At 39.2% G+C, this 22,660-nt stretch overlaps 1 protein-coding gene across 1 annotated transcript in view; it reads right to left on the bottom strand.

Annotated features, from left to right (window-relative positions):
• Positions 1 to 2,469: 2,469 nt before the first annotated feature.
• Positions 2,470 to 22,660, bottom strand: part of commd10 (COMM domain containing 10) — a 106,215-nt gene continuing 86,024 nt past the window's right edge. The window contains exons 6-7 of the mRNA XM_041787957.1: positions 3,284 to 3,343; positions 2,470 to 3,031 (exon numbers count right to left, since the gene is read on the bottom strand). Coding sequence (XP_041643891.1) covers positions 2,993 to 3,031; positions 3,284 to 3,343 — 99 coding nt within the window. The 3' untranslated portion in view covers positions 2,470 to 2,992. The remainder of the gene's footprint in view (positions 3,032 to 3,283; positions 3,344 to 22,660) is intronic.

Here is a 22,660-nt window from a genome sequence, read left to right as displayed (position 1 = left end):
ATGGACTTGTGAAAGGGCAGGAGGATCTCAGAACAGCCACATCACTAAATATAAATAATGGCAATAAGAGAAAACTGATAACTGCTAAGAAAGAGAAAAATGTATAAGCTGCAAATCATGTGTGTTTCTTGACAAAGTGCTCCTGACTCAACTGCTGCTACATCCGAGCTAATTGTTATACACTAGCAGCAGCCATTGCTATTGGCTTTAAGTACAACTAAACCAATATCCGGCCAGAAGCTCCTGCCACGTTCTCCTGAAATGACGCTAACTGGTCCGAACCTTATTCAATTCTGCACGGTGCAGACTAGAGCTGGTCGAGATGGATTTGCCTGACAAATCCAGTCTGCTCTGCTAGGTCAATGAATTTCCCCTTAAAGTTCAACAAGGTCTTGGTAAAACTGCAAGTTATTCACAAAGGATCTTAACCCCTAAGAGAGCTCCTACGGTGAAGGTGATTGCTAGTAGTGAGGAGGACCTTTAAGATCCAAAAGAGTTTTTCAAACAGAGGAGAAAACAGCAGAAAGGTGGAGAGGTAGGTGATAACATAAAAGATGAAAGCTCTGTGACAGCCTCATTAAATGCAATTTACATTAAATACTTAAATTACCAGCTTGGTAAACAAGCATGAGCTATAAACATACAGGTACAGCATTAAAGGACTTGAACAAGAAAAAAGGATGGGGGATTGGAATCTTGACTGAGAATGTTTTTTAATCATACTTGGGCTGAGGAGACAGAAATAATGTAATCACAGATTTCAGTCCATTTTGTTCTTTCCACAGTGAAAAGCAAGGCATGCATTGTCATCCCTCTGAATGTATTTTACTCCACAGGTGCATCCAGTCACTGATTAGTAGCCTCCTCACAGTGTATGGACAGTCTACAGCATAGTGGCGTGTGTTTTAAAATATATTTAAAGGTTGTACACTTTCAAAGTATGTTTTTTTTCACCCTTTTTGGATCAACCTATCTCAGCTTACAAAAGAATGTGTCCTAACTAATCTACCTAGCAACAGGGTCAGCCCCACCTCCTAATTAAGATTAAGGTTTCTGTCCTTTCCTTTTTCAGAGTTGCTCTAATCTGCTGGGATTTTTGAAGCTAAAATAGGAGCTCTATGAGGGTTCTCAGAACATTTATGAACATGGGCCTTGGTGCATAAGATGCACTTTCAATACCTTTTATACCGTTTTATTTATTTTTTCATCTGAAAGGTGGCTGCGTCCCAGAAACCAGTGTGACCAATACACCAGTATAAAATATGGAGACGCTTGCTGTTATGCCTGAAAATGCAGCAACTGAACTTCAAATGACCTGAAGCAGTTCAAATTCCTCTCCATTCACTGAGAATTGTAAGAAGCTGCATTGCTGCACCAAGCATGCTGGGATACATAGCTGCTGGTTGTTCGACTTCTGAACATCTTTTTTCCTTCATTAGGTCAGAACTGTGCATTTATAGGAAAACAGCAGTAAACCGTTATATAAATATATCTGGTAGAGTTCTGGTTTGATCGAAGACGCTCCTCAATTCAGGACAACAGGTGACCTTATGAGGCTGGCAGCATGATTCAAGGTAAACTGGTCCTTCACACAGGGGTGATGAAAAATAAAAGTGAAGGGTATACACAGGCAATGAAGTATACCTCCTTGTTTTTGTCTCCAAAGGGTCTACCCACTTCTCAGTCTCCTTGGGTGCATGGAATAGTGGTATGTTTAGTAGTATGCTTCGTTTCTTTTTCCCAGGATGGCCAGGATCTCTATGTTTGTTTGGATAAGAATATAAGTGTAAGCCAATCAAACACAGATTACGGCATGTCATACTTTGTGGTTCCCTAGAACACTGGTTCCCAGTTGTCTTCCACAGTTGCTTTGTGATCCTAGCTTTGGCTTAAATTTTAGCACAATCAGCAATTGGCCGGTGGAGCAAAAGAGTTTCTTACCTTCTTTTGACATCATCCACACAGGAGTGCAGCAGAAAGATAGAGACCAGATAAATACATTCTTGGACTGACTGATTATTGTACCATGAGATTTTGATACCATTATACCCCTAGTTTTTAGAAATAAAATACAAACTTTTAAAGTATGTTTTTCAGTCTAATAAAAAGTAGCCTCATATATCAGGTCGTAGCAGTAGACTATCAGTGTTTGGGCTGCAGGGGAGAAAAAAACCTGGGAATTAAGGAGCTTCTTAGGTTTGGATTCAAAACAGAAGACAGGAATTATTCAAACACACACACACATACAAAGTCATACACTCAACCACACAAGGTGGGATGCACGAACATGGATATATGCAGGCTCCCCTTCTACACACAGTCACATTCAGCGCGCACGCACACACAAATACACACAGCACTCACACTGTGTGCAGCCCAATACTTCCATCTGTTAAAGCAGAAGTCCAGGTTTGTCCTAATGAGAAATAATGAGCCTTCACTAAACAACAACAGCTTGGATGGATTTCACCTCCACTTCACATTTTATTAAATGGCATGGACGCTTGTTCATCCTTTGAGTTACAAAATCAGTTTGTCTCCATTCGAAATGACTATAAATGTTCTTAATTTACTTGTTCTACAGGTTTAAAGGAAATCTGAAAATCATTTACCATTGGCACTTTTTAAAGTCCTATTTCTAGCTACTATACACTTTTGTTAGAATATGCAGTGTTGAAAAATGTTATTTTGAAATTTGTATTTACTAAACTTGTATAGACTAAAAATGGTTTGCCACCATCTCCATGATGAGGGCCCACAAAGTCTGAGTATATATATTTATCACATTTACATTTACTTGTTGTTGAGTAATAACAAGGATTTAAAGAAGCTCTGAAGAAAAATAAATCAGTGTAAAAGAATCATGGAAAGCTTTGTATTGTGAAATTTCTAACAGCTGGATGAGCTGTCAGCAAAACAACAGACAAAGTGTGATTTTTTTGTGTGCATGAGCTTTGTGTGTGAGTTTGTGGTCCTTCAAAAATACCAGCCATCATGTCAGGGAATCCAACTGGCCTTGCACAATTTCAAGCTGTAAGAGAGAGGATACATGGTTCAGTGTTTGGAAAAACATAGGTCACAAAGAAACACTCACAGATAAGGTAGAAAAGGAGAAAGATAACAGAGAGGAAGGCAGCAAACTGTAACAAAGAATGATGCAGACAGGCTAGCACATGGATTTTCCAAAGCAGTGTCTGCCAATCGGGATGAAATGGAACAAGAATGATGAATGTATGCAACATGACATCAACAAACATACACACACAAAGAAAAAATGCCAGACCTTGTTGTAGAACTCAAGTAGCTCCTGGTGGTTAAAATCGACAAAGACATTTTCCTGAACCTGGGGAGAGAGAGAGAGAGAGAAAGAGACGGAGAGAGATGGATTGGGTTAGAGAGGCGAAAGAGAAACTGGAACAAATAAGATGTGTTCTGAAGTATGAGATTAGCAGAGCACAGAATAAAACTGCAGCATATATAGAAGAGTCATGACCATGATTTCAGCTTGTGTTATGTATAAAAACCTTCATCAATAATTACTGCTTTCTGGCCAGTACAAACTATCCTCTCAGTCTTATCCATCAGCGAGGTTAAAAATACACCAAAGGGACATTCAATCTCCATGGCCATAATCATATAGTGGTAAAGCACATCACTTTGTGTTTGGCTCGCTTATGAAAAGAGAGTGGGTCTCTAATGTGAATGTAACATGCAGCATAATAGATTACATGCTGTTTCAACCAACTTCAACTGGATGATTGCTCAACAGTCACATAGTTACTCTGATGACCACTCAACATTCACATAGTTACTCTGATGACCACTGATGACCACTCAACATTCACATAGTTACTCTGATGACCACTCAACATTCACATAGTTACTCTGATGACCACTGATGACCACTCAACATTCACATAGTTACTCTGATGACCACTCAACATTCACATAGTTACTCTGATGACCACTCAACATTCACAGAGTTACTCTGATGACCACTGATGACCACTCAACATTCACAGAGTTACTCTGATGACCACTCAACAGTCACATAGTTACTCTGATGACCACTCAACATTCACATAGTTACTCTGATGACCACTCAACAGTCACATAGTTACTCTGATGACCACTCAACATTCACATAGTTACTCTGATGACCACTCAACAGTCACAGAGTTACTCTGATGACCACTCAACAGTAACGGAGTTACTCTGATGATCACTCAACAGTCACAGAGTTACTCTGATGATCACTCAACAGTCACAGAGTTACTCTGATGACTACTCAGCAAGAAAGCTCACTGTGGTAAAAGCCTCAATTCATATGCACATTTCCACTTACTAATATATATGTAACTTAAATCACTATGGTTAAATACCTCACCAAGTATGCATGATTGCACTTATTGATCTACTTTATGCACTGATAACTCATTTAATCTATTCATCGACTAAATCAATTTAATGAATGCTGTCAGAAGGCTCTCTGTGGTAAAATTCCTCTCCTCACATACAATAATCGACTATCTTAAATTATCCCATCTACCACATGTTAATCTGCTCACATACTCTGATCATGTCTAGTCAGCATCTTTGCACCCTTTGCACATCTGGTAACGTACTATCAATACACACAGACCTTTATATGCTAAAAATACATAAAAGAACTTGTACATGTTTAAATCTTACTGCATTATACTTTTTTCAGTTTATTTATCTTTTTTAATTAATCTTTTTCATAAATGTTTCATTCATGTACAATAAGAGCAAAACTAACTGAAGTCAAATTCTTTGTTGCATAAGCATACTTGGCCAGTAGAGCTGATTCTGATAGCACGATATGGAAACAAATATGATCAATTCAGAGGGCTTATTCATACCATCAGATGGTGGGGTAAAGCAGATGGTTTATAAATTAAAAATCACAATCTAGGAGGTTATTTAAATGCATAAAGCTTTCTACCAAGCAATTATAATAAAGATTCTTTTTTCTACAGGTGGCATATTGTACCCCTTCTCAAGCTATTAACAGAGTACCCTGTGGTCTAAATGAAATGGGCGAGGCTTTAGTCAAAATATATTATGTTACTTATATTAAAATGTGCTAGTGGCCAGTAAGTTTAGCAAATTCACACGGCTCAAAAATCCCAGAATTTGGCTAATTTTCCAGGTGCTAATTCCCCCTGGTAGAAATACAGGCAGGGCGTGGATATTGTTTCAATGACTCTCTTTGTGATGACACAATGAGAGCTGATTCGTCCAGTTTTGGGGCCTGGACATGATATTGTATTCATATTCCACATCTTTTTTTCGGTTCAATAATACATGTTTTGTCAAATCTTGAATGCAAATGTATTTGAACACTGCATTATCAATGCTTATCTAAAGGTTACCATTAAAACTTTTTACATTTTCTCTCTTTCCTAATAAGAGAAGCCAGCTTTAAAGCCTCCAAACTTTGCAAACAAAGATGAGAAACTAAGAGCATCTTCACAACATGGGAAACACAGCCTGAACAATACTCAAGCCCCCGTGAATCTTGACGTAATGGCGAGCCACTTTATGAACACACCAATCATTGAGAAAATAGCTGTAATATGTGAAATGCTCTCTGAGTAGCACAGAATGAAAAGGGCAGTCTTGAATCCAACAGAAGTGCACTTTGTGTCGTTAGAAAGGATGCTGATAATAGCAGCAAAATCCTGCCACTAACCAGGAGGGTAGAAGAGGAAAGGCTGCAAGAAAAATGGAAGACAAACTCACACAAACAAACAAACCACACGAACAGTCTGATTGTACACAACAGTAACTCTCCTCCCTGCAGTTTGGTGCTAAGAGACTAAATGGCGCTCTGGGGCTTGAATCTCACTGTCTGGTTGGCTGGTTTGATGGGTGGGTGGCTGGGTGGAGGAGGCTATGTGTCAGAGCAAATTAATGACAGAGATATTAATTAGAAGCAACGTTACAAGTCCATAAAGCTGAGCACAGAGGGAAGATGTTCGCTCTTATCAAAGCAGCAGCAGCAGCGAGGAGAATGTAGGACAGCCTTGAATTTAGCTACAGCAGAGGGGGAGCACGGCAAGGGCAGACAGGTGATAAAAAAGCAGTAAAATACTGTTACCATGCGAGATACAATTAAAGAAGAAGCAAATCAAAGTGGGTGATTATTTTTTGTCTTAATAAACAATGTTGTTGTTAGGAAATGATTTGATTTGATTTAAAAATTGGGCTAAATTAGCTGAATGATGACACTCCTGCTGCTTCCAACAGCTCTGATGTGATTCTCAGTTCACACAACTCAGTTTTCCATTGATCTCCACAGTGGAAAACACTCATATAATGAGAGAGAAACAGCGCTGTATAATCAGTCTGTTTGGGTTGATGGTCTTTAGCATGCTTTGGGTCAAAATGGCCCCGTCAGTGGAGTCTGAAAAAGAAAGAAAAACTCGACTGATAAGTGAACCCTCTCTATTATTGCCAGAGGTGAGACAGGGGGCAAGCAGGAATGCTGTTTGAGAGAAAAGATGTCTATCAAAAGTGTTCTATGATAACTTGAAGGCAACAACCCAGACGCTAACACTTGGGGTTAAGGATGAAAGTGTGTTTTTGTGTTTGTTAGAGTGCAGATTGACGGTTCTTCCAGGTACACTCTGGTTTGTGTGTGTTAGATAGAAACAGTTTAATTTTCAGGAGATACACAAGAGTCTGTGTGTGCATCTGTGCATGTTTTTGTGTGTTAAGCCCTTCCCATTGTTCCTCAGGGTTGAGATTTTGCCAGGCAGTAACCCAACAAGGCTCTGACAGATCTAGGCTAACACTAATGGGGATAGGATGTATCATCCTCATCATCACAGCCTGATACTACCAGTATGCAAATACATACACACAAACGCATACTTCTTATCTGTCTCAGTGCCAAAATCCAGTGTGTCAAGATTCAGATAACAGGATTAACCCATGAAGATAATCATTAATTCGCCTTCATCTGCTGTTCCATATGTGCTACATGTTAGGGCATTATTATAATATAGGCTACACACTGAGGGAGATCCAACACAACACAGATACACTGAAATTCAAGGAAACAATCTCCAATCTAACTAAAACATGACAGAAAGTAACAGATATTCAAAGATGATAACTTTCTAACAGCACTTTGTGGACACTGTTCAAGTGACAGTCAGGCTTTGAACACGGCTCTATCATACGCCCCAGAGCAGAGCACTCTGGCGTGCAGTGCAGGTGTCTTTCCTATTTCCCACTTACAGTTGGCATTTTTACTCTACACACTCATTTTGTTAAAATAACAAAACAACTTGTGATCTCATTTGAGCCCATGGGTGTGTTTGTCTTGAAACAAGAACTGGTACACGGCAAAGATGGCAGGGCTCCCAAGTACACAGTAAATGGCTATGCCCAAACCACCCAAAACCTGGTCTAAAGTCTGTGATGCAGTGTGTTTCTGATATTTACAGCCAAATTTCCCATAACTACTCAGCTCAAGACACCCAAAATAGCATTACTGGAAACTGTAGTATAAAGACACGTGTGTCTGGAAGGTACAGTCACTGGGTAATTAGTATCCATGGCTACCATTACACCCTGAGGACAAAAGAACACTCCAAGCAACTCAGAGAAAAGGTAACTGAAAAGTATAAGTCAGGGGACTGATCTTCAAAAATCTCCATAGCACTGAACATCCCCCGGGCTTCAGGGCAATCCATTATCAAGCAATGGAAGGAATATAGCACATGTTTAAATCCGCCTAGATCAGGCTGTCCTCACAAAACAAGTGACCTTGCAAGAAAAAGACTAGTGAGAAAGGTCACCAAGACACCTGTGACTACTCTGAAGGAGTTCTTTGGACCAATGAGACCAAAATGGTGCTTTTTGGCCATCAGACAAGACCACGTTTGGAAAACACCAAACACTGCACATCACCACAAACACACCATCCCCGCTGTGAAGCACGGTGGTGGCAACACCATGTTGTGGGGATGCTTCTTGGCAGCCAACCCTGGAAGGCTTGAAAAGGTAGAGGGTAAAATGAATGCGGCAAAATACAGGGAATTCCAAGAGGACAATCTTATTCAGTCTGCAAGAGAACAATGGCTTGAGAGAAGATTTATTTTATTTATTTTCCAACCTCCTCCAGCCCTTCAGCTTCTGTCCAGCCTCTCTGCGATGAGCCCAGATTAATGGAGGACTGCAGTGATAGCCATCTTTCTGGAACTTTGTTCCATCTTCGCACAGGATCACTGGAGCTCAGTCAGAGTGACCGTCAGGTTCTTAGTCACCTCTCTTACTTAGGCCCTTCTCCTCTAATTGCTCAATTTGGCCAGATGACCAGCTCTTAGAAGAGTCCTGGTTGTGCCAATCTTCTTCCAATTGAGAATTATGGAGGCATCAGGCTGTCACATTACAAAACTGAAAAGAGTGAAGGGGTCTGAATAACTTCTGAATGCACTTTTAGAACCTAAGGAGCCTCTCTGGTTGTCATCATATTTTTCTCCATTATACTTAATGCTTGTGATGTGTAGTTACTGCCATCAACACACTGATAACAGAAAATTGATTTCTACAGAGAGGATGTAAAGAAAGATTCTCTTCCATAGTAAAAAATAAATAAAAACAAGAAGTCAACACATCCAAAAGTCAAAAGAGAAACTCCTCTGGTGTCTTATAGATGAACAACCTGTAACTACTTCAGTCAAGTGAAACCATTTTTATGATTTTAGGCCTTGGGGGGTTTTCTGTTCCAGGTACACTGAGGCACTAACTGGATTTCAATTGAAAGGGGAATGACACATTCAATAAGTGGTGCTTTTATTCCTTCAAGTGGTTGGTGGTGTCCGTATTACCAGGTTATGTAAAATCATGGTGTACTGCATCGAGCAGAAGAATATCAAAGCAAAAGGATGCATGAATGAGGATGGATGGAAGAAAACAGGCACTTTTCAGCAATTGTTTGCATCAGTGCAATACAGATGACTTTACAGTGACTGAAAACTTATTAAAGCTGCTGCTACCAAGAAAATAAATTTTCACAATTATGAAAGTAAAGAAAGGCAGGATGGGCGTAAGAGAGAGAGAGTGAAGATGACAAGGAACCAGACTGACAAAAACAGAGAGGAAAGGTGAGAAATGGATGTGAGAAAAATGAGTAGCCGAGTGAAATGTAGATAAAGAAACATGACAAGAAAGTGATAGTTTTAGGCGGAAAATGAAAAATCCTGCCATCCCTCAGAGAGCTTTTATTGTAACAAACAACTAAAGACATATCAAACATCCCCTCTAAACAGATTCCATCAACAGAAAGAATTTGTCTTCAATGCAGCTGTGTATCATCAAACAAAATATAACATCAAGCCATCTATAATTCACAGACACAGGAAAAGTGAATGCTTAAGACTGTCTGCAGGGCCAAGTCATCCTAAAATATGTATGGCAAAGACAGAAGCAGACAGATTTGAAGTTAAGCAAATCAAACTCAAGTTTCAACAAGTGCCAGTCAATCTTCTGCAGGATTTATAAAGACAAGTGAACTTTTGTGTCTCAAAGAAAGACCAAGAAGTTTCTGACAAGAACATTCTTAGAGAGCACAAAATCAGCATATCAGGATTCAATTACTGCTATCGTTCCCTCTTCTAATAGAAGTCATTTGTTTCATTCCTCATTGAGAGTAAAATATCATAATTAAATTCTTCAGATGTTGGTTTTATTTTAATAAATTCTCCTGGTTTTTGATAAAATTATACATCCTTTACTTCTCTTTATTATCTTATGTTCTTACAGGGCTTTTATAACTTACTTCTTGCAAACATCATGAGGACTATATAGTTTTAAAAGAGGACACCAGTTTTTTCATTTCTGTTGGATCAGGATGTCTCTCCAGGCAGAAGGAGTTGTCAACTTTCATCAGCCCTGCACTGACAGAGAGGAAGTGTCTGATAGTGAAGCAACAAGTCACAGTGAGAAGACAAAATCATGGTCCAGAAAGACCTGTTTGTGTTAGAAAAAGAGATAAACTGAAGATCAGGTTGATACCCTTCAGGTATTTGCTCTGTTTATTTTGTCTATTGCTTAAAGGCGTGGCAGCACATTTTGAGGCCAAGATTTATCAGGTCATCTGAACTACTTTCATTACATATATATATTTTTTACTTCTCCTTTTAACTCTTGAAACCAAAAGCCAGTTTTTGCTATTATTGGTCCACTTATACTTTGAATGCAAAAAGGCCTGTAGACTCTCAACCCATAATCAATAATGGACATCTCATTTTTCGGACAACCTGGACTATCTGAATATATGTGCTGCAAGGTTGTTAGATGAATGTTTCAAAAGTTATCTGACCAGAAATACCAAGTCAAAGAATGAAACAGTATTGAATCTCATAGATCTTAATAGAAGCCCACCCAGATCAACCAATAACAAGTCTTTTTATATCTGCATTTACAGTAGTTCCTAGTAGACCTGTCAATCAGGAAAACCAATTCACATTTTGCACATATGTGGTATTCCAGTGCATAAAATGCATGATTCCAACTTCAGGAGAGCAAAAATCCTTTTAATCATTTAGGCTATAGAGGACTATTTTTCCTTAATGTTCCAAACAAGCATATAAATGTAACTATAACTCTATAAGTCTTATCTTTTGTTGATCTTTAGCTGCCTCTGATTGGTCACTGTCACCAAGAAACTAACCTTGCAAAGCAGACGGATTTGCAGACGTTTGTGCCAAATTGAATGCTGTTCTGACCAATTAGTGTTATTTAAGGAGAACAAGGTGGTAGCTATGGGCGGGGTTTAGTTATACTAGCCATTTGCAATGGCTGCCTTCACTGCGGTGATAAGCTTGGATGTAGCTACAATGAAGTGGCAGTTTTATCAGAAATGGACCACGTTTGTATGTTTAAAAACAACATTAAAGCTTTTTTATGATGGAAAAGATGTTTGTGCTCTTTTCCTCACAAAGAAGACGTATATAGGCATCTCCTGACAGGCCCTGTCATGAATTTCATTCACCAAGAAGCTCGGCCATTCACAATTACTGCATCAGTAGCCTGTCAGCTCAGGAGAAGCACATGCTTACAACCTTATTTTGTCTTGTCACTCCGATTGGCTCCTTGTGAATGTGGCGGACAGCCTGTTCCTCCACTCACCTTCAGAGCATGTTTTGAAAGGTCCTGCCCTTCTCAAACACTTTCTATGGAAGCTTTCCCAGATGAATGTGAAATATAACCATGCAGTAGTTATATAAAACAGTTCACCTGGTGGGTAAGGTTATAAGAAAACAGTAGAGGAAGAAATCTGAGTATTGTGACTGGCCAACAGGATGACAGGAAGTTGTTGTCTTTTACTTCTGGTGTTAAAATTGAGTACTGACAGCATCAATGCTAAGTTCTTCATTGTAAAAAAAACCACCAAAATAAATAGTTCTATCACCATGGATTTAGCAATGTGGATTCGTAGTATCAAAGCCCTGAATAAACACCATGTTTTAAAATGTCCTGGAAGGGATATAAATGCTAGGAATCGTCTGTAGATCAGCCAAAATATTGTAAATAACACACGAGACACCACTTGGGATTGTTGACAATCCACCAGGGTTCAGAGGGTTAATGCAGAATAAATTTAGACTCAAGCAAGCCTAACCTAAAAGCATGATGGCACAACTGACTGCTGTAAATGCTATGCTGTCATGTTCCTCATTTACTTCCTACTCATGCATTCGTCTTCCTCAGTGGCCACCTTTCAGCCCAAAACTCTTCAGCGATATTTCAAGGGTAAGTGTTTGATGAAGCAAGACTGATCACATGAGAGGTTTAGCAGCCATTTTTCTAGAAACTGGAAAAATATTTAGACCCAGAGAGTAGCAATGCTTTAAAATGAGGCTCTAGATTGGTAAAGTTAATTTACTTACATACGCTTTTCTTTTAATCTGTTGGTGAAATGTTTGAATTACCTCTCTCGATCTAACTGATTATCAGAGGTTTTGGGTCCTTTAAGGACAGAGATTTACTTTGATTTGATTATTCACTCACATGAGTTTTGCATCTGTTTGAGGCATGCATATCCTCGAAAATAGCACAACATGGTTGTAAGATGCAGCATGAAAATCAACAGCAGGTTTGGTGCGGAGAGAATTCAGCAGGAAATCAAAGCAGCAAGGAAGATGATGGCAGAATGTTTTAATGAAAAGGTGAAAATCAAGTCCACACTTGTCCATGCCCAATTAGCTGATGCCACTACCCAGCAACAAAAATGCATGTCTACATAGCTGGTAAGAGATGAGTTCTAACTGATGTGGAAACCTGCAAAAACTAAATGGGGACAAAACTGCGTATGTGCAAGGAGGAAATATTGGAGAAAGGAACTGGGGGATGAGCAGACTGTGTGATATTTCCAGAGATATAAAAGGGCATGTTACAAATTACTAAAAGTAAAAGTTCATTTTTTCCCCCTGTGATTTACTTCAGAAAGTTAAATTTCAATATATCAGTCAGTAATGGTTTGGAGTGCCATGTCATCTGCTGCTGTTGGTCCACTGCTCTTTATCATGTCCAGACTCAGCGCTGTCAGCCGTCTACCACGTTTTAGAGCACTTCATGATTCCGTCTGCTGAGCTTTATGGAGATGTTGATTTCCTTTTCCAGCAGAACTTGGCACCTGCCCACAGTGAAGCCAAAACTACCAGAAACTGGTTTGCTGACCATTGTGTTACCGTGCTTGATTGGCCAGCCAACTGGCCTGACCTGAACCCACCAGAGAATCTCTGGGGAAATGTCAAAAGGAAGATGGGAGATACCAGACTCAACAATACAGACGAGCTGAAGGCTGCTATCAGAGCAATGCGGGCTTCATGACACCGCAGACTGATAGGCTTCATGCCATGTTGCAAAGATACAGTAATCTGTCACATGTATGCAGAAATGTCAGTAATTTCAGGTCAGGGTATCAAACTAGAAAGAAGATACAAGAAAAATTTGGACATGCCAGTCTTGCCCTGTTGTGATTGTAGGGTGTTCTGATGATGGGTTGCAATAGTGCATTAAGGCCAAAATCTGGTACTCTTATCTAACCTTTAGTTTAGCTTTTCACTCAGTAAATATCTGTGGAGTATATTTACATATAATGAAAATACCAAAGAGGTATTCACAAGGACTCCTTGGGTTTTTAAAGCTGTTGCAATAACAACATCTGCAACGCACTTGGCTAAAAGTCACCAGTTAACACAGTCACTAATTAAAGCTAAACACCTCCACTGCTGAGTAGGCAAATGGATACAAATCTTGGAGAAATGGAGTGTAGACGGTGCTGGTGTTGTGTTCTGTTCCTGGTCATGAATTATCAATGCTGATCTGATGTCATGATTGATTATTGATGATTCATATTAAGTTCAGTATTAACAAAACAGTCTCTGCTGCCATTATCAGTTTACATCCCACACACCAGGTAGTTGTATACGGCCTGAGCTCTCTGGTGTGCCCTCTTGTAATTTCCTCTGGTAGCAGTCAAGCAAGTGTATTTACAAGAATGACTGTAAAGCAGCTGGATGCTTGTGAAGTATCCAGCTGGGCTCTGGGCTTTTAAACCATGCCAATTGTGGTTAAAGCTTTTTTGAAAATGTAGCTATTGTCTGACAGAGAAAAAACGGTACTGCCAGAAACATCACAGGTGGGAAAGAAAAATAGGATCTACCTCCAGACTATCTACAGTAGCTGAACATGTAGAGCACTTTTAGCCTCAGGTTTGTTCCTTTATCCAAAAAACTATGTCACATTAACATAAGGCGTTAATTAGCAGAGAAAGAAAAACATGTTGACTATGGACAAAAAATACAAAAGAAAATCCATGTCCTATTATTAGCTACAAAAAATATAATGCATGTTTATTTTATAGGCCTTTCTATAGCCCACACAAAAGCACAAATGGCCTAAATGTTCCAGAGCATGCATTATATTCACTGGTTGTGGCAGCTCTGACTATTTAAAATTTTAATGATATTTATTCCAACACAATTAGTATTCTCCCACAAATGCACAAAATGTGCTGCTGCTTATCCTGACTCGACTAAAACGCTTTTCTGCTTCTTCAAAATGACACCAGCACAGCATTAAATCGGCATCAAAGGAGAGGGTTACTGTAATTTTGCCAGCTCAAGTGCTCTGCACTGAGAGGATATGGTATATCATGTGTCCTCTGTGGCTCGGCGACATTATACGTCTTCTGTGACTCGGAGCTCGATGACAGTTTGTCCATTTTGAGAACTCTGCCGCTGCATGGTCGCTGACTTATGCCTGACAGAGAGAAATGTTGACAGTGAAAGACAAAGAGGAAGATAGAGAGAAGGAATGCACAGGAGGATGGGCTGTCAAGATTTGGCAACCCTTTATCCCTCCTACCCTCAACACACACAAGCACACAACAAATACACACATGCCTTTGCTGCTGTAATGCAATTTACTCTCTCAAAAGCACAATCTGTGCTTTTGGTGTAATCGCATATCCTTAACATTACGAGTAAAAGCAAAAGCATCTACACTCCTCACTCTTACACTCCTATGTTGCAACAGAACATGATGGCTGAGTGACTGTGAGACTATCTCTCTATCAGGTCTATCAACCTGTCTGCACGCTTGACTTCTTCTGAGTTTCTGTCGGTCAGCTTCCAGCAGGAACCGTGGAATACGTGTCATTATCGTTTGTCAGTAAGCGTTCAATCCACATGTGTCTGCCAACCTGTCGGCCCGTCCTTCTTTCTGTCTTCATGCCAGAAACCTTCACAGTCTTCACTGTTAAAGCTGTCTGAGCTGCATACTGCCATCATGCTGAAGGATGATCAGCAGGGGTTACTCTATAAACACTGCCTGTCACTGAGCATGAACAAATAAAACTCTGGCATGAAGAAACTGGGTAATTTTTCCACACAAAAGTTATCTGTGTGGAATAATTTAGCATCTCATCCCCAGGGACATTTTTTCAAATTCAGGAATAAAGTGCTATGAAATATTTCCATAACTTTAAATCCTTAGCTTCAATAAAAAAGATCACCTTTTTGAGACATAAAACATGCTTGTACATATAAGAGTGTTTTTGGGTGCATTATAACACATGTCTGAGTGCATGTTTGTTCAGCTGCGTAGCTGTCTGTCACCAAAAACAGAAACTCTGACACAGACAGCTGCGCTGTCAAAACACCAGCTTTTAATGTCTCAATAAAGACTTTTGTTGTTTGCTCCGGTGCTACAGGTGTGTTGCTGCTTTCTTTTATGTTGCGAGTGCTTCTGTCCATCTGTCTGTGCCTCATCAACGGTGTAATCGTTCAGTTTGTAGCCTTCTGATTCCCTGAGGAGGAGGAGGAATGATGGGAAAGTGAGGCAGGTCAGAGGTTCATCTGAGGAGAATCACAGCTACCAAATTAGCCTGAGTGTGAAACTAAGTTTAATTAATAGCCTTCTTCTCATTATGGTGCACTAATCAAACCTAATGTAATAAATAATTCATCTAATATGTTCAGTGTCTATAGTTTCAGAACAAGAGGAGAAAGGCCTAACGAGGTCATTACAGGAAGATGACTATCGACCCTCTGATTGGTTCAAAATGACATAATCTATTAGAATATTATTTTCTAAAAGCAGGCACACAGACTGGTAACCACTTAGCTGATACACATGACTAAATCTGTTTATATGTAGCAAAAAAGCCACAATAGGTATCATTTTGCATTGAAATGTCTAAATTACTCAAAACATGACAACTCCTTTGATATGCACAGTAAATTTGACACTGCAAATGCGACACCCTCAGAGTTCAAATCAACACTCTGCCAAGGTTTAAATGGGATAAAGAGTAAAATTAACACTTCATTAATTGTCAGGACTTCAACGTTGGCAAAGCTTTAAACTAACAAACTCTAAACATGTCAAATATCAACACTATCATAGCATATCATAGGAAATTTTCTCAAGGTTGTGCTTCACATTAATTGACAGTGCTTTATCTAAACGCACTGTCTGTTGTTCTGAATATTTAGCACAGGTGGTGAGAAACTGTGCAGGATGCTGGCAAGATAGGATAATGGTCAGAAATCCAGCTGGAGCAGGGTTAAGAAAAGTGTCCCACATAGGGCTCTAGCTCACAGCATTCACCAGGAAGGTCACTTTTAACAGCTTTTCTCCCTCATTAGCTGACATTCACCCATGAAACAAAACAGTGGCTTACTGTTCAATTAAAACATCTTAAGAAGTTTTTATATAATTTAGTCCTCAATTTAAGACAAGAAGTAAAAAACAGAAGCGGACAGAGCTGACTAAGAGCCCCCTCGCAGTGCAATTTACCTTCTGTCCATTTAGATAAAAAGGTTTTTCTCTGCTTACTTTATGGATTTGGTCAATGTAATGTGATGTTTTCTGAACATATGATTTAATAGCACTGTGCATCTTTTAAATCCTCTGCTTTGCTGTCACAATTTTTTAGAAGTAAAACTACTGTTTCTGTCTAAATAAGCTAACTATAGCAGTCACTAACTACAAACCACAGTGATAAAACACCTTGCTAATCATGCATGAATAGTATTTTTGATAGAAAAACTGAATTACTAAATCTTAAATCATTTAAAAAGGTATAATACACAACTTTCAGAGCATACTGCATGACCAGTAAATGCCACACTAAAGCTTCTTAACCAAAACAAAACTCAATGCACAGCACCATAAATCAATCCCCATCTTTGTTCCAACGAACAACTTTGAGACAAATGCAGCTGTTTTTATGGCTCAGTTTATTTATGAAGTCAAAATAGATATGGTTACCATTCAGTTGTTGTCTTAGCTTAAAAATCTGGTATTCTGAAAATCCTGTTTGGAATAACACAAGGATACCTCTCAACAAATACAAGATATTTTTAGAAACCTTAAAAAGAAAAATATTGTAAACTTCACCCTCAAAAAAAACAAAAAAATACAGCGGCTGATAAACCTGTCAGATCACCTACAGCCCTGTATGTTTGATTGAGTATCCACTTCAATGATAGAAATGAAAAATAAGCAGTTATAGCACATGAACGCCACATGATAAGACTGTGAGGATGAGAAAAGCTAAAAGAAAGCACTTTCAGTGAAAATTATTCTGTCGATATTTTCTTTTAGTCCCCAGAACTGGAATGGATTGGCTGCATGTTAAGAATAGGTGGAAGGAGCAGAAAAGTTTTCCAATCAAAAGAAGAGACACTTTGTTGTCTGTGGAAGCTCCAGGCAGCTAAGAGACCGTTTTTACTCTGCTTTTGCCATTCTGGTTTTTCCACAAATGGTTGGCATAATAGAAAGTCTGAAAACCTTGACCTTTATTCAGAAGGTGTATGGTGTGAAACAGTGTGCTTATTGAACACAAAGTATGAAATTTTTGTTGCTTGTGGCCTCTCTCACAACAGCAGGAGACATAGTTTGAGGAAGTGAAGAAGTGATTACAAAAGGTTTTTATTTACTTTTCACAAAATCTCCCCTACCAATCAAAATAAAACTTTGAATGCAGACATAAAGGGCTTTCATAGAGTTGGGAATGTATTAAAGCTGTATGCGTGTTTGGTTTACTGTGTCTTTTCATTCCAGTGACATTGCTTGTGGACTTTTTATGTTAGGGGGCTAATTTATTTATTTAGACAAGACAGCTGAAGATAGAAGATTTTGGGAGTTAAACCAGCCACCAGGGTGATAAGTACTGTCTCTCTGCACATGAGGCACCTGCTTTACCAACTGAGCTAAGCCAGCAGCCCAGTAATCTTTGAAATTATAAACTCTCCCTTGTTTAAATGATTGACAGCGTCAAAAAGTTGTGGCATCAAAACAGGTATCATCAGGGACAGTTGTCAAAAATAGTCTTCAAATAATTTTTAAGAGTGTTTTGAATTTTGGTGGAATCAAAAATGAGCTTTCTCTTCTTAATAGGCTTATATTTCCCAGCCAAAGCACTGCAGCATCCAACTTGTTAGTGGTATAAATGAGAGATGGCTGTCATGGCCTCTTTGATTTAGCAATAATTAGGCTAAATTCATTCATCCAAGCCACCAGCTATTGACCAGTAGTTATTTTATTTATTTATTTCATTTTATTTAACCAGGAAAACCTAATTAAGATCAATAACCTCATTTACAATAGCGTCCTGGCCAAGAAAGGTAGCAGCACAATGAGCTGATTTACAGACATAAAATACAACAGTTATAAACACAGATCAAACAAATCCCAAATCTCAGAGCACAAAGTCATTGGTCAAAACATCTCCAACTTGAAGCATCATCCTCCAATGCCTTCACTCTACTTTTAAAAAGATTTAAAGAGACCAGCTCCCCAACACAAAGAGTCTCCTACAGTAGATTCCAGGCTGCAGGAGCTGTGTACCTGGAGCTCCTTTTACCCATTTCGAGATGGACTTTGAGAACAGAGAGCAAAAATAAGTCTTGTGACTGAGTCACAGAGTAACTTCCAGAACTTTTCACATGAATAAGATCACACAAGTATGATGGAAGCAGATTTACTATGGCTTTATAAAGGAGTGTAGTGTTACAGACTGTAAAAATGCTCAGAAACTAATATGTAGTCCAGGCCACAAAACTAATCAGACTGAATTATGGGACCTGATTCCCCCCTTGTGACCACAGACACCAAAAGGCCTGTCTTTTGGGTGGCTCTTAAGATTGTTTTGCCTGTGGTATGAGGTGTTTCACCCTCTCCGATCTACTTGGACAAAGATCAGGGCTGCCACAATTTGAAATCATAAATATTTAAGATGATCAATATTTCTGATGACAACCAAGCATGTACTCTGTAGTTTTTTTAATTTGACTGCAATTGACAAGAAAGTGAGTCGACTGAGGAAGGAAGCACAACAAACACAGCCACGGTGACCAGGAGGTCGACTGATATTGTTTTTTCAGGGCTGATAATGATACCAATTATGAAGTAGTTCATGAGACCAATAACTGATATTTGGAACTGATATGCATTTATCATGATGTACACAATGTACTTAATGTGGCATAAGTAAGACTGCATGATCAAAAACTTGAAGGAAAATAAACAATTTAGCACAAGGTCTATTAGCATGAGAAACGGCACAATGCAACACAGTAGAGACAGGTAAAGAGGAAGTGATGCTTTAAGCTCACTGTGTCAGTGGCACCCAGGATTCAGTTTTGATTGGCCAGTACTGACATGACATCTAGTCAAAGGGGAAGAAGCACTCTGTAGTGGAACCATGGCAGTACACTTTTTTTTGATTTATTAACTGTAGCGATTATTGCCTGGTGGCACACATCTCCAAACTTGTTACAGATGCATGTGTGCCAGATGTCAAAACATGCTATAAATGTGATTGTGGGAGAATATCAGTTTGTGGTGAAAAGGAAGTTGACACTAGGTAAAAACACACCAGACATTTTGGAGTCCTGATTCCATGTCAGTTTGTGTTTACATGCAGCCGTCAGTTTGTGTTTACATGCAGCCGTCCACGCTATTTTACATGAGCCCAATTTTATCCTAATTAATTTGAGCTAAGAATATTTGAAGCCAGCCTTACGAGTTGTAGAGCTTAATGCTAATGCTACTTCAAGAATAACATCATCTCTCTTCCAACAAACTAAATCTATCTAGCATCAGAACAGTCTTAGGAAACCTTAAACACTTGAAACCAAACTGATTAATAAATTTGTAATTTAAACCACTTAAATCCATCTTGCCTAATAGGAAGGCACCTTAAAGTGCACTGGAAGTTTCCTTTGGATTGATTTTTTGGCTTTTGAGTGAATTATCGCCCCCTGCTGGTTGGGACCACCACACAGGGGTGAGTGGGCAGGCCAAGCGTGACAGTGAAACGCATCACCTGGTGGGCGGGCAGGTTCATTACACATTTTGGTGTGTAACCGGGTTGGAAATGGGGGACCGAGTTTTTACACGTGTCCTGTGCCATCACCCAAATTGAGATAAGCTGAAATTGCTATAATGGAAGTAGCAGAGCTAGCTAAGAGCTGGCCACATTTAGCTTGTTCACTCAAAAATCACCTTTGATTGCACAAGAGTTGTAGTTTTGAGAGTGGAGACTCTGGTTAATAGTGAGTGAATATGTTAGTGTGTAGTGTGCTGTGTTGGCCATCTTGTTTCACAGCACACACTGTGAGAAGAAAACAGTTAAATCCATCTTTATTTGTTGCAATTATCAGGTCAATCTTATTTGCAAAATCAGATTTTAAAAATCTGAAGTGGGTACCAGGTTTAACCTAGCACGTCTGTATGTCACGATGCTGAAGAAAATAAACATTGTTTCACATTAGAACAAAAAGTTAATATCTCCCTGTGTAATAATGCATAAGTCACCACTTGTAAACTGTCATTGGATTTTTACTAGAATATTATTTTAGTGTAAGATCAGATACTGTGATGGACCTTTTGGGAAAATATACCATTCAGCAAAATATAAACCATTGGTCAAGTCAGTTTTAGGGGTTTTAAAACAGCTATATTTAAATGTTCAACTTTATCATGATTAGCTACAGTACTTTTTACATGTGAAAAGTTCAGGTGAAGAAAAGCAGAATTTTCTCTGAATTAACTAAACTAGTTAACTTCAATTCTTTTTATGTCAGTTTCTTGGAACCATTCAGAAAAAAAACTTGAGCCCGAATCTTTAAACTGAACCGTGCTGTCAACAACAACAAAAAGAAATCAATAGTTCAAAAACAGCCATGTTTAATCTTCCCATGACCCTTTGAGCCCAAAGCCATGCAGAAAAACAGCCACAGGAGTCCCATATGTGGTGTGTACCGCTGCTGAAAGAGGGGCACAGAAAGCCGGTATCCGCATCCACAACTTGTGTGTATCGCTCAGTGACAGACATGGAACCTCAAAACGTCAGCCATTCACTAAAAGCCTTTCGACTACGACAAATAAGAGCTGTCAAAGCCAAACACTGGAAACTGCCAATCACCTCTGGTATTTATAACAGAAATGAGCACAGGCAGATATGTGCTCACACAGGCAGGCCCACGCACACACACACAGCTATTTTCCCCAAATATAATAGGAGAAAAGAAGAGAAAAAGAACTTATTTTTTTATACCTCTGTCAGATTTGTGACACACAAGAGATGACATGATGGAAAACCCTTCCTGTACAGTAAGCAGCCTGAGAAAAAAACATGTCAGTGTCATTCTAATTTCTCAGATCTGGAGAAAACACTCGGGAATGAACTGGCCTAGAACATTCAGAACCAACGTCTTTTTCCTCTTAACTTTTCATTTCTTTTTTTCACAGGCGTTTTGATAACGCTCCCATTCAATCTAAACTGTGAAAACCGCAGGGAGGAGATAACAGCGAAGAAGAGTGGAGTGTAGGCAGCTACACAAGGGGAGACAGTGGGAACTTTGACAACAATCAAAAAGAAAAACAGGGCAGAAATAGACAGAACCGGATTGTGCTTTTGTTTTCAGCAGAGATGGAAGCTGAATGGAAGGTTCCTGAAAACACACCTGGGCACAAGAACACCAAGGTCAACATAGCAAACAATTCATCCAGCAAAAACAAAGGGAAACACACATTTTTATTTCACATTATAAAGAAAAAAATTAAGTTGTGTGCATGTACAATAACACAGTAGCACCAGTATATCTGTTATAATCTTGGAGTTTTTCATCACAATGAATGCCTTCCCATAAGCACCAGCTGTCAGCCAAACAGCCGACTAGTTGCTGAATTACAGCAGGCTACTCTCTCCCCATAGTTGACCTAATAAGATAGATTTACTAACAAGTTTTGTCTCTTTTCTGTACATTTTGGATTTTTTTCAATGTATCAACTTAAAACAAGTTTAGATTGAAAACGTTTCTGTGTTAAACATGAAGCTAGTATCTCCACTGTGAGGAAATCAGCTTCCAGACACCGCTAACTTACCTACCTTTCACACAGGCTGACTACTCTATGTCCATGGAAAGCCCTTTAAAAATGATTGTAAAAAAAGATTCCTTTATAAGTGTAACGCCTCAAATGCTCAACAAAGATCAACTTTAAAATTTAACCACATTTTGTGAGGTAGAAGCAAAAAGGGGAAATGACCTTTATCAAACACTGCCTGTCTACACTTTGTCATTAGATAAATTAAGATGTACAATGCCTATCAAAAGTATTCACACCACTGAATGTTTAACCGTTTAATTGATTTTCACTCATCATTCTTTTGCAGACTGAATGAGACTGTCCTCCAGGACTTTCCTGTATTTTGCCGTATTTTTTCCCCTTAACCTTTACAAGCCTTCCAGGTCCAGCTGCCAAGAAGCACCCCCACAGCATGATGCTGCCACCCCTGTGCTTCACAGTGGAGATGGTATGTTTCTGATGATGTGCAGTTTTTGGTGTCTCCCAAACATGGCATCTAGTCTGACGGCCAAAAGTACCATTTAGTCTCATCAGACTGAAGAACTTTCCTTCACTTGACCATGGAGTCTCCCACATGCCCTTTGGGGAACTCTAGTCCAGATTTAATATGAGTTTTCTTCAAGAGTGGCTTTGTAGAAGCTTGTACTGTAACTCCTTCAGAGTAGTCATAGGTGTCTTGGTGGCCTCTCTCACTAGTCCCCTTCTTGCACAGTCACTCAGTAGTTTGAGGGAGCCC

This window comes from Cheilinus undulatus, linkage group 5, assembly GCF_018320785.1.
Source record: "Cheilinus undulatus linkage group 5, ASM1832078v1, whole genome shotgun sequence".
NCBI lineage: Eukaryota > Metazoa > Chordata > Actinopteri > Labriformes > Labridae > Cheilinus > Cheilinus undulatus.
Note: the sequence above shows the minus strand (reverse complement) of the source record. Positions and strands in the feature narration are given on the sequence as shown.